The sequence below is a fragment of the Tetrao urogallus genome (genome assembly GCF_951394365.1).
Source record: "Tetrao urogallus genome assembly, chromosome: 1".
Classification (NCBI taxonomy): Eukaryota; Metazoa; Chordata; class Aves; order Galliformes; family Phasianidae; genus Tetrao; species Tetrao urogallus.
In genome coordinates, this window is record NC_136813.1 from 145059922 (window position 1) to 145073151 (window position 13230).

At 50.8% G+C, this 13230-nt stretch overlaps 1 protein-coding gene across 1 annotated transcript; it reads left to right on the forward strand.

The window, feature by feature from the left end:
- Positions 1–1633: 1633 nt before the first annotated feature.
- SEPTIN3 (septin 3) lies at positions 1634–13230 on the forward strand (the record flags this gene model as incomplete). The annotated part of the gene is made up of 10 exons (XM_079548762.1): positions 1634–1922; positions 6687–6878; positions 7341–7469; positions 7856–7937; positions 8680–8817; positions 9125–9242; positions 9694–9789; positions 11792–11891; positions 12340–12391; positions 13095–13230. 10 exons carry the CDS (start codon positions 1634–1636, stop codon positions 13228–13230), a joined length of 1332 nt encoding a protein of 443 aa, XP_079404888.1.

Sequence of the window (13230 nt, forward strand, 5' to 3'; positions counted from 1 at the left end):
CTCATTCTCCCAGACTGGAGTAGTACCACTATTACCTTCCCCACCAACACTGGGTACCCCGGCAGGAGCTGTTAGTCTCCATTCCAAGCCAGAGAAGCTGAGACCCATTCAATTCAGACAAGCACTGGGAGTCTTGATGTGAGTCCCCTGGCTGGGTAGCCTCTCTCAGCAGGGAAATGGAGCCAGAGGGTTTACTCATGTGCCAAAATTTGTGCTCGCTGTGCTGAGCAAAGGCTCAAAACACAGGTGCAGCCTCACATAGGTGCATTCCATGTTTGTTGTGCCTTGGTTTCTTGGGGCTGGGAAAAGAACTGCACTGCATGGTACCAAGTGCCATCCTCAGTTTTATCAACCACATTCCTGCCCCAGCCTGCTGCCCTGCTCCATGCCATGATCTCTCCACAGCTCACTAAGTACTATTGTCAATAGAGTCCACAGCAGAATAAAGGTGTGTGCAAACTGTGTGCCCACTGTGTTGTTTCCCTGCTGTTCCCCCTGGAGCTGCCTCTAGCCAGGAGCACTCAGTTTGGCTCCTTGAGAGCCCAGCAGCTCTGCATTGGCAGGGTTTCTGCTCTGGGCATGCAGGAGGGGTGTCTGGGAACAATTAAGCCAAAGGCAAATGCTGGCTGAAAGCTGAGACTGTCTGCTCGGTGAGAGCTGTGCAGAGAATCTGAGGCAGAGGGGAAGTCTCAGATACTGAATTAAGCTGCATAAAGCACTGGAGAAGACACTTAGTGCTGGAAAACACTGGGCAGCATTAAGTTGCTCTTCTCAAACATTTCATTCCCTGTTGCTGTGCAATGTATAGAAATTATAGAATCATTAAGGTTGGAAAAGATTTCTAAGATTATTAAGTGTCCATTCCCAACACATATCCAACCTGAACCTCTCCTGGAACAACTTGAGACCATCACCTCTCATTCTGTCACTGCTACCTGGAAGCAGAGGCCAACCCCCACCTCACCACAGCATCCTTTCAGGCTGTTATAGAGAGGCTTTCAGGTAGTTGCAGTGAGTGCACTGCCCAAGCCCCTTTCCACGGGGTGATGGTGCCTCTCAGCCTCAGCCCCATCCCTCATTTCCTGCTACAGGAATACCACCAAACCCATCCATGTCTTTGGCCAAGGCCATGTGAAGGCGGTGGAGCGTTTGCATACCATTTGCTTCCTTGCTGGGGGCAGACATTGTTAAAAAGGAATTTGCCATTTGAAAATTAAAAAAAAAAGAGATGCAAAGGGAAAACATTTCAAAAATTCAAAGTGCTTTGCTATCTTTGGTAAATTGTGCTCACTTTGCTTGAGAGCCAACCTGCCACCAGTGGCCCACAAGCACAGAGGCACTGCCAAGGAGGACACGGGGTTGTGTGTGGGTCTGCCCCACAGCACGGCCTGACTGCAGTGTCTCTGGGAATGGCGGGGGTGGGAGCAGCCGGACAGCGTGTGTGGGGGCACCCTGGGCAGGCCACAAGCGGCCCATTGTGGTGACTGGAGGCAGGCGATCAGACCGCCCGGGACGGCGGCGGAGAGGACTCAGCTGCCCTCAGCCCTGTGGCGGGTTGGGGTTGGGACCCCAGCTGCCTCACCCTGCTGGGCCCAGCTGAGCTACGCCTTCGCGCCTCCACCTACAGCCCAACATGGATGAGGACGCTGCCTCGGCCCTCTGCCCTCCTGCCTCCAGGCTGGCTGGCCCCAGCCGCATCCCAGGCCCCATGCTGCGGCGGGCTGGCTCTCCCGGTGCTCCCACCCAGCGGAGCTGCCTCTGGGTCACTCTGCGGCAGGGGGCTGGGGGGGCTCCCTGGCATCGGCCACGAGCACCAGCCCCCATCACCCCCGTGGCCCCGTGCCCACGGCTCGTGTCAGGAAATGGAGGGGCTGAGGTCACACCGGTGGAGAAGATGTCAGGCAGCGGGGACCCATGCAGTGGTAGGTGTGCGCTGGGGGGCATCAGGGAACCTGTGTGGGGCAATGTGAGGGCTTTGGGGGTTTCCCCCTCATCATGACAGAGCTGAGGGATAGTGGAGAGCCAGGTGTGGGGGGTGTCTGGAGGGGAACCTTGTCTGTCTATCTGTGCGTCTGTCCCATGTCAGCTGTACTGCGCATGCTTGTGAGGAATGCCACTGACCCTCAGAGCTGGGCGCTGGCATCACCCTGCCAAAATGTTGGTGCCCAGGCACAGCTTGGGGTAGCCACAGCACATGGTGGGGACCTTGGAGGAGGAAAAATAGAGGGAAAGGGCATCTTGCTCTGAAGCAGCCGAATGACCGACATGGCTCCCAGACACAACCAGCAGCACCTTGTGCATGTGTGTGCATGCATGTACACGCACACACGCACATGCACAGGGGATGGCTGTGTCTCTGCACTGGGGGCAGGCAGCCAGCAATTGCAGTGCCAAGGGAGGAGAGGTTTCTCACGCCTCTGCAAGCAGAGCTGAAGGGCAAATGGGTCTTAATGAGCTGTTCACAATTCCCAATTTCCCCTCTCTGTGAGGCCCTGCCATCCCCTAAAATAAAGAAATATCCAGGAAGGGGGGGATGGTTTCTCAGCCACAAAGGGTTAAATACTCCCTCTGCAAACAGGCAGCTAAACTCAGGGATGCTCAGGAGGGAGAAGGTGATGTGGGGGGGGCCGGGGGTGGTTGGCTGCACGAAGGCCCCCTCATGGTGCGTGGAGCCCATCTGTGGTGCTCCTTCATCCCCACCGCCGTGCCCACCCTGTGGGGAGCAGGAATGGAGCTCGGGAGGGAGCGCGGGCGGGGGGGGGATTTTGCAGCGATGTTTAATATTCAGGTCACATGACAGTGGCAGCAGGAGCAGCACCAGCATCTCCGCTCAGCTGAAATAGCCACTGGAGAAGGAGGGAAGGAGAGGGGGTAGAAGAGGACAGGAAAGAAAGAGAGAGGTAAAAGCGGAGTGTTGTAGCCCACCGTGCTGCGCCAGCGTCAAGCTTAGGACAGTGGGGGCAGAGCCACCCCCTGGGGAGAGTGTTCGCAGACAAAGGAAGCTTCATGTTCAAAGGTAGGATGCTGCGGGCTGGCGGGGCTGGGCGATACCGGAGAGACACTCAGGCTTCTTGTGCCCCCGTGCTGCTGGGGATCAGTATCTCCAGAGGGCAGTGGGGGGAATCAGCTTCGTATTTTTCCTTCTCATCTTTCAATGGTAGCACCGAAGGAGCAGGAGTGGGCTTGGCGGTTGTGGTGCTGATGCAGAGTAGCTGTCGCCAGGGGCTGCTCTGAAAGACAGAGATAATCCCAGCTGGTCCAGGGCCGGGAAAACCCACGAGCTGCTCTGTCTCTGCCTTGTCCCTTGTCGTTGCCGGGGTGGTGGGGTGTTCTGTGCTGCTCCCCGGGCACCTGTGTGGGAGCTGGTGGGTGGGCTGGGGATAGGCGTCTCTGGTGGGATGGATGCCCTGGTCCTGGGATGCTCAGCATTCCCTTACCTTAGGGTACAGCTGAGGATATGCCAGCTTGTGCCAGCTCCTGCATCTCTGAAGAGGCTTCGGCACATGCTGCCCTAGATTTGGCTGCAGCCAAAGCCCTCTGCAGAGCAGTGAGGGCACATGGAGGAAGGCTGCTGCCAGCAAGGCTGCGTCAGCCCAAAACGCTGGGATAAGTTCCCCTGCCCAGCTTGAAATACCCTGTGATGTTCAGTCTGGGGAGCAAGGACACAGGTCTGGAGCCATATGGGTGGCAAAGGAGTGTGACACATCAGGGTCAGTGCCTCCAGTCAGGGCAGGAGAGCTGCAGCGAGGCCGTGGATGCGTGGGAGTGAAGCAGCTTTCCCGAGCTGAAAGCTAGGTTGTGGTGGTGGCCACCTCCTTGCAGCCCCCCCCTCCCTCATGCCACTCAGACAAAGGACGGGAAGGCAGGGGGAGGGGATAAGGCTGTATGTAGGTTATCGGGGCTGCTCTGCCACAGGGCGTTGTGGATGGAGGTCCCAGTGTCTGAGCCCACAGCTGGTCTGCAGGGCCATTTCTGTCGCGGATGTTGTGCAGTAGTGGTGCCTCTTGCTGGCTGTGGCCTTCAGAGAGAGGTTTTGGGGTGGGTTGGCAGAGCTGACTGGAGCCTCCCTGGGCACCCACAGCTGCTCTTCTCCCTGCAAGCCCTGACTCCAGGTGCGCAGCTCTGCCTGCAGCCAGGGAGCCCATCACCGCAGCCACCCTCTTAAATCAGCTCTGCTTAGCACACAGAACAAAGCAGCAAGGAAATGGGTGGTAATGCAAACAGCGGATGTGAGTGGTTAACCTTGGCTAACCCTCTTTTCATCACAGCTGCACTGACCATAGCTCTCTGTCAATGGATACATTGGAGGGAAAGGTCAGCAGGACTATGGGATGTGCCTGGGATGCATAATGCTACCCTTGACCATTCAGTCAGAGCTGTAATGAGGCTTAGCAACAGCATTAGCATTACAGCCCCTAAAGCAGAGCTGTCCCCAAGGAACAAGGCAGGCATGTTTTGTGGCTCGAGGTGCCCCACAGCTCTGGATCCAGTCCCGCATGCCCTGACCTCCTGCTGGCTGGCCTTCAGTTGTCTCCTTGGATTCCTCCATAGGAGCCAAGAGATGAAAAATCATTGCACAAAGCCCTCAGGTATCCCATTGTAAAATGCGGGTTCCCATTTAGAGACTGTATGGGAAGCACCCTACATGGAGGGAAAGGCAAGTGACTGAGACAAAAGGGGTATTCTCTACCTTGAGGCCTTCTGACCCTGAAATCAGAACTCCTAGACCCACATCACTGATAAACAGTCCAGGAATTATTTAAGAAGACTACTGGAGCTTTTTTTTCCTGATCCCAGGGCTTTTTATAGGTGCTGTTGGAACCTGACTCGGAAATATGTGCTCCAGCCACTTGAGCAGTGAAGGCTGCCTAGGGATGGCAGGGTATTGCATTGTCCACAGCAGTCAGCAACAGCTGTGGGCAAAGTGTCCTTCAGTGCAGTGAGATTGAGGTATGGGTTATCAGCCTTATAGTGAGCCCTGATGGTGGCTGCCAGCTCCCTCCTTCCATCTCAACCCTCTCTGCCTTCTCCCAAACTCTGCGATAGGTGGGACCCCAATGCAGGCTGTTCTGGCAGACTTTGGCAAATTGTGGCCAGGAACAACAAGCGATGGCTCTTTTTCCCTTCTGCCTTTAGTCCCCTCCATAGTTATTCCAGCATTGAAAAGATACTGAGCAAAGCTGTGTGTGGGCACTGCAAGATTTGGGGCATGGCCCAGTCATGTGAAGATAGTACAGATGGCACAGGACAGGCAGGAGAGTGAAGGGTAGGGTAGCGAAGAGCTGGCTGACTCGTCTCTCCATGCAGCAGGGTTTTCTGGCTGGCAGCAGCTTTGAGAAAGCTGGAAAAAGACACGGAGAGCCTGAGGGGAGGCTCTGTCAGCAGGAGAGTACAGGTGAGCTGTGATGGCTGGAGGAGAGGGTTGTGAGAAGTGCTCAGATAGGCAGATCGCCTCCGCCAGCAGCGTGGGGTGTTCCCAATTGCCAGCCTGGCTTGGCCAGCACTCTCTCATGTGCTCTGGTCCCCCCCTGGTGCTGTTCCGTGGGGAGTAGAGGCAGGGGCATCCTCCAGCAGAGCTTGTTCAAGGCTGAGACTTTCAGGACCACCTATCCATGATCAAAATCTCCCCACTTTGCCCAGCTCCTGGCCTGTTATAGCTGAGCTCTCTCTCCCTGGTGCTGTCAGTGACCCCAAAATGGCAGTCACCTGCCTGGCCACTCGCTTGCTCTTCTGCAGCCAGTGGGATCTGCTGAGAGGAGCAAAAACAAACTGCGGAAATGATGGAAAGGGATAATTTAGTGTGAAATAGTTGTATGGAAGTAGCATCCAGAATAAGAGGAGTGCTTACCAAGCAAAAGAGCATGCTGTCTTTGTCCTGGAAAAATAACCATCTAATGAGATAAAGCATAGTAATTAGAGTGGGAGAAGCTCCAGTTTGCAGCTGCTTGTATATGAAAGGTACTTGATTCCCATCCCCCTTTCATTTTTCTGTCCAGATCCATCCCTCATGCCTCCCTTCCCCACCAATAACAGCTTTCCTTTGTGCCTTGTCTTCTCCCAGCCTCCAGCTTCCTTCTGAGGTGAGTGGGAGCTGCTCACTAATGAGGCAAGAGATGGAGATGAATGGCCAAGGCCTGTCCCAAAATGTGTGTGCCATCACCTGAAAAAAAAGTCAGGGAGGCTAGGAAGCCCTCAGAGCCTTTTTCTCTGCTGGTTTGTTTTTCATGGAAGAAGCAGGGAGGGGAGGGAGGACAAAACACAGTTTACTGGTAGGCATGACAAACCGCACTGATCTGCAGGCAGCAGGCAAGTGTGGAGGTTGTGGATCCTGGTGAGAACTGGGAGGCAAATCAAGCAGGGGACACACACTGGTGCTCTAGCCCCTGATTAGGAGGAGCCTAGCCAACTTCACTAGGTGTGCTGCTGCTGTTTGGAATAGCGATCAACATGTTCAATGCTCAAGGAGCCCTGCTTGTCCAACTCCTCATCCACAGTGATACACAGAAGAATATGCTGGAAACTCAAGTGGATGTTCCTCCATGAAGAGCCTTACTGCTAAAATCTTGCTGTCTTGTTCAACGGCTCAGCAGCCCTTGAAATGGGCACTTAAATCTAGCTTCCACAGGGCAGCAGGGAGGTTCTAATCACACCTGACTGGTGATTTCTCAATCTTTCTCCCTGTGCAGGACCAGTGGAGAACAAAAACGAAGCAGCCATGTCTGAGCTAGTTCCAGAGTCACGACAAAAGCCAGTTGTGCCGATGAAACCCGTGGGCATTAATGCCAACTTACTGGGCTACATTGGAATTGACACCATCATTGAGCAGATGCGCAAGAAGACCATGAAGACAGGCTTTGATTTCAACATTATGGTTGTAGGTAGGAAGGGATTGGTGGAGGAACTGGGAACCATGGCTGGATGCACTCCCATGAGGCCAGGTGGGAGAGCAAGCCCTGAAGGGAGGGCATGAAGGATTAGACAATGCTCACTCACTCTGGGAAAATCATAGAGTCATTAAGGTTGGAAAAGACTACTAAGATCACCCAGTCCAACCATCAGCCCATCCACACCATGCCCTCTTACCATGTCCCTCAGTGCCACATCCATACAGCACTTGAACACCTCCAGCAATGGTGACTGCACCACCTCCTTGGGCAGTCTGTTTCAGTGCATCACCACTCTTTCAAAGAAAAAAATTTCCTATTATCCAATCTGAAATGATACCCTGTACAAGACAGGGAGATACCTACAACACTTCTTCATTCTGGCTCTGTTCTTTCTGTCTGCTTCCATTGCTGGGCTGTGGCAGATGTTGTAAGCTTCCTCTTTGCAATTCTTAGGTCAAAGTGGGCTGGGAAAGTCTACGCTGGTGAACACCCTCTTCAAATCCCAAGTAAGCCGCAAATCTTCAGGCTGGAACCGGGAGGAGAAGATCCCCAAGACAGTGGAGATCAAAGCTATTGGACACGGTAAGAGCCAGCCTGCTGGGATGCAGGCGAGGCTGATGCTTCTGCCTGGTCATGCAGAAGAACCCAGTACTTTGCTGTAAGGCAGCCCTTTCACCATGGGAAGCTGAAAGAGAAGTGCCAGGTTCAGGTGACCTCAGACACAGCCAATGTTTTTCTTATGCAGTGGTGCATTCCACTGATGTCATAGACAAAAGCAAGAGGCAGGAAAAGTGTTAGAAGTATTTCCCTTGCCAAGACATTGGTGATTCCTATCTGCACACATTTAATGCTCTATACCACTGCACAGGGATGAGGGCAGGACACTCTTGTTCTCTTGTAAGACACAGAGACTCATGATGCAGCAGGTTCCCAGTGAGGCTTATGACGATTTGCAATTTCTTTCTCAGTTATTGAAGAAGGTGGGGTCAAAATGAAGCTGACAGTGATCGACACGCCGGGATTTGGAGACCAGATCAACAATGAGAACTGGTGAGTTTTACCTCATCAAGACCTTTATGTCCCATAAGGGGCTGCAGTTATGCCGATACATGAAGTGTTGCTCAGCTACTTACCATTGGAAAATGTCTGGGATCCTGTTGCACTCAGAGGTCAGTAATTGGGATGCAGAACTTTGAGCACCATGTGTTTACGTGTGTGCTCAAAGGTATGTGCACATTAAATAGTGAGTGCTTATTTCTACGCCTTAAAAACCTTGCCCTCACTCAAACACTAGGAAACACCTGCCCTCATTCTGTTCTCAACCCTTCACCCCCCAATACAGGTAAAATGCAGCCATGCTGCCAGATCAACTCACTGCCATGGAACCAGGCAAAAAACTGTAATCCCCTTCTCAGACTGAATTCCACTGAATTCTACATGTGCTCCTTTAGCTGAAAATTGAGCTGTTCTGCCCAGAATCAGGCAACTCAAATTTTTCCAACATTTCTCACAGAGACTGGTCCCCAGCAGCCCCTGGCATGGCACCATCGGGTCTTTTCTCCCCTCTTCCACTGATTTAACTGCTGACTTCTGTAGCAGTTTGCTTAGTTGGAAAACTCTTAAACATCTCTGCTGGTGGTGGGTTGTTGTTTTGTTTGTTTGGTTGGTTGTTTTGTTTTGTTTTTCCTTAATGCCAACGTCTGCTTTAATGCTGTCAGAGCTGGGAACGCTGCAGGCAGGAATCTGAGGAGATTTGTACCTGTCTATTCACCTCTTTCTCCCACCTTAACAGCTGGGAGCCTATTGAGAAATACATCAACGAGCAATATGAAAAATTTTTGAAAGAGGAGGTGAATATTGCAAGGAAGAAACGAATTCCAGACACACGAGTGCACTGCTGCCTCTACTTCATCTCCCCCACGGGCCACTCGTACGTATGCAGTTCCCTGTCCTTCCTCATCCCCTTCATGCCACTGTGGCAGATATACACCCTGTACCGCTCAGTCACAGTCGCAGGACCAGGACTCCTACCAGCTGGGCTGGATACTATTAGCTTAACTTTGCAGGGCTTGAAAGGGTCTGACAAAGGCAGGAGAAACACCATTGTGCTTTCTTTGGGAGTGGGCAGGATGGATGGGAACATGGAGGCCTCACAGATGCCCTGATGCTGGGAGAGTCACTAGAAGGGCAAGGAGGGTAAAGTGACCCCTTCCATGTTGTTCCTTCTTGGGCTGCAGCCTGCGGCCCTTGGACCTGGAGTTCATGAAACATCTCAGCAAAGTAGTGAACATCATCCCGGTTATTGCCAAGGCTGACACCATGACCTTGGAGGAGAAGACCGAATTCAAACAAAGAGTGAGTATTTCTCCTTCTGCATGGGATCCCTCCCTTCCCTGGCTGGGAGATGGGAGAGATGAGCCATATCCTTTCTGCTGGGACTGCAGTTCAGTCCCCAAGGCTCTCAAAGTCCAGCTTGGATTGGTGGGTAAGTCCTGGCACTGCCCTGAAGATGCAGCTGTCCATGGCTCTGAGATCACATCTGTTAGAGGAGGAAGAACAGTGGGCATCCCTATGACATTCCATGATATGTTCTGTCATGGGCATTACAGAGTCAAACAAGCAGATGGGGCTGGGGATCAAAGACTTGTCACTGTTGCCATGTGTCCTCGCTTTGCACACCTGGAAGGGACAGTCCTTCCAGCCCTTCCCCACTGGAAAGATGTCCCAGATATGTCTGCCCAACCATCCTGCCTGCCTTCCCTTTAGGTTTGTGTTGCTTTGTGCTCCAAAATTTCTCTCTGCCCAGGTGCGCAAAGAGCTAGAAGTGAATGGGATCGAGTTTTACCCCCAGAAAGAATTTGATGAGGACTTGGAGGATAAAACAGAAAACGACAAAATCAGGGTAGGAAACATTTTATTGTGGGAGGGGAAAGGGTTGTTGAGGGCTGGTCAGATTTAATGAGTGAAACAGATGTGTCACTAGGTTTTAAGTGCTTCGTGGTCCCTGAGTGAAAAGTGTAATGGACACAAGAGAATGCCATTCATCCTTCCTACTTTAATTTGTCCGTCATGTCCACAGGGTGCTAGTAAGGCTGAGTGAGAAAGAAAGGACTCTACTTCACCTCCTCTTGCTGAATGCCATTTGGCCTCTGCTAAGGACGAAAGGGACAAGCTCATTCCCTGTCCCGAACAACCTTCTCTTGAGCTCAGGCCAAACTCTACCTGAAAAGTAATTCAGTGCTTTGCCCTGCCAATTCCTATGAGAAGGGATATCTCATTATTCCTACCTCAGAAAGGTAGAAACCATCTAATTTCCAGCCTGTGTTTGTTCATGGACAGGTTGTACCCAGGATTATATGTGTTCTTGTGCCAACACTGACTCAAACATTTCTCCTACCTACTGGTCCCATCAGCTAGAGAACAATCTTATCCTGCACTGGCCTTTTTCTGGTCAGCTAAATGAGACAAGCTCTTTTGGTCGAGCTTCCATTCTCCCATATTACATCACCACTTTTTTATGTGCCTACTCTAGTTTGATTTGATTTTCTGGCACTGGTGTGGGTACCCAATACTCCTCTGTCTTTTCTGAGATCTGAACTGCTGAGCCCTTGGACCACATGTGCTCTCTAAAAATCACATCACACTGGTGACTCGTGGTCATCTTGTGACTGACTGGCACACGGGGTCCTTCCCCTCCTTCAGTCATTGCTTGTGCACAAACTCAAAAGTCATAGCAGAACTTGTTGGTGTTCCCTAAGTGCTATTCTTTGTGCCTCAAACTTACTTAGATTTTCCTGGATAATAACCCAGTCTGCCTCTGTACAGACAACACCTCCTGGCTTTGTGATGCTACTGCATTTAGTTAGTTCACTCATTATTTTTAGGGCTAAACTATTCATGGAAATATTGTCTTCCACATTAGTCGTCAAGAAACTCTAGCAGTAACTAACTGCCTGGCAGCCTGACACTTGCTCCTTCAAGCTCCCAAGCTGCCACAGCCCCAGCAGAAATTCCCACCTCCCCCAGATTCATTAATCATTTCCCATTTGGCAACACATCACACGCTCTGGGGAGACCAGATGGGTTTTGCTTCTCCTCCAAACTGTTGCTGTTTGAGAGGAAGGCAATTTGTTCTGTATTTCAGCCTAATTGCTTTGGGTTTGGTAGTCTCACATGTAAGAAATAAACTTAATAATAAAGAGTAAATAATAATAAAATATCCCACTCCTGTGGTAATTGCAATCCCTTCCCAGGTCCAGGGAAGTCTACAAAGCAGGATAAATCTATGAACAGCAGACAGCCTTATGGGTAGTAGAATCTCTCACAGTCTGTTCTCTGGAAGCAGGAACTTTCTCCCTGTGCATAAAGATATCTTGATCCACAGTAGTTTCACCTACTGTTCCACTTCCCAGGGTTTTCTGGCCTTCCTCAGTACAACCATTTCAGTAATTGAGCTTTGAATATTCATATGTTCTGTTGAGGGGATTGTGAGATTTTCTAGTGAAGAACTGCAAACTTGATGAGAAATACTCTCTGCAAGGTATTCGTGTGAGGAGCCCCAGGATGATAGACACTCACCTGGTATGCCAAAGCACCTCCTCTCTGGTCACCTTGCCCTTCAGAAATGCTGGTGATGTGTGCAGAAAAGCTTTACTCCCTTCTCTGGAGCCTTTGGCATTGATGTAAGGTACACACTAAGCCCAGGGGGTGCACGAACACCAGTAAAGCAAGAGCCCAAAGTGCTATGGATAGCAGCGATGAGTGGAGTTTTGCTGTGGAGAACCTCCTCCCTTGCAGAAGGCTTTGCATTTGATGAGATGCGAGGAGGAGAGGTGGCTAAGGAACAGTGATGGTGCTGCTCTCTGGAACAGGTTTGATAGGTGCCTCCACATATCTTTCCCTAGCAGGAAAGCATGCCCTTTGCAGTAGTGGGCAGTGACAAGGAGTACCAAGTGAATGGCAAAAGAGTCCTGGGCAGGAAAACACCTTGGGGAATCATTGAAGGTAAGGAAAGTCTTGCTTTTGGGAGATAATAACAGGGTCCTGATAACACTTCCCATAGCTATTTTCCCATGCCTTTTGTCTTTGTGGTTGGTTTTTGTTTGTTTGTTTGTTTGAAACTGAGCAATAAGAGAACTCTCAAATTGCTCTGCTTGGAGAAAACTGCCACTGTCAGTGTGCTACCACTATTGCTAACTGGCAGAACCATCCTCAACACCATGGGGTGTGTGAAGCTGATCTCCTTGGTTTTCCTGTGAAAACCCACTTGTGACCACTCAGCATATCTGCTCAATGCCTGAGAGAGCTTGTCTGCTGTTCACACAACTGTCCATTCTTTCTGAAGCATGCCACCTGAAACATGCATGTCCCATAGCAATGACCATCCCATGCTCTGTAACCACAAACAGGTTGCTGAAAAATCAATTGTAACATTTCCTTGCTTTCTTTTCAGTGGAAAACCTCACTCACTGTGAATTTGCCCTGCTTCGAGATTTTGTCATTAGGTAAGGCCACAGTCATGCCCATGATTTAGGGTTTTTAGTTAGGTACTATGGTTAGGTCATGGTTGGACTTGATGATCTTTGAGTTTTTTTCCAGCCTGAGTGATTCTATGATTCTATGATTCTCATCTCTTGATGAGAAAGGAATCTTCCTGAGACCCACATAGAGTGAAATAGCCCTTATGGGAGGGAAGATAAAGCACTTTTCAGGCAGTAAAATCTTATGTGGGGCAGGGTTGGATTGAGTTTAGGGGTATGACTCTAGTGCCTCTCTTGACCACTATGTCAAGTAGGTGCTGGTTTTCACGTATGATCTGGACACATCAAGAAACACAGGGTAATAGCACCCTTCTTTAATCCTATTAATTGCATTAGGTTCCAACAACTTCTAGTTGTTGCTGACATAGGTTTGGATTGAAGTCAGTGATAAAGAATCCACTACCCCATCCTAGACCATCTTTTCAGTGGTGCTGCCCAATGACAGAGTAGGGGGCACAGAGAGAGACTGTAGTCCATTTCCTGCATCCTGCCTACGCACACAGATATTCCATCTCTCTGTTGCATTATGGCACCTGTATAGGAAGAGGGTAAGTTTGCTAACCAGACTGACTGGAGAACTGACTGGAGAATACAGTGATGGACAGAAAGCTAACACTGATAGCACTGATGATGGTTATCATATCCTCTTTCACTTTGTCCCACGCAGGACTCACCTTCAGGACCTGAAAGAAGTGACCCACAACATCCACTATGAGACCTATAGGGCCAAGAGGCTGAATGACAATGGAGGGCTGCCCCCCATGACCTCTGAGACAGAGGAAAACCATGAAAGTAACCTGTGA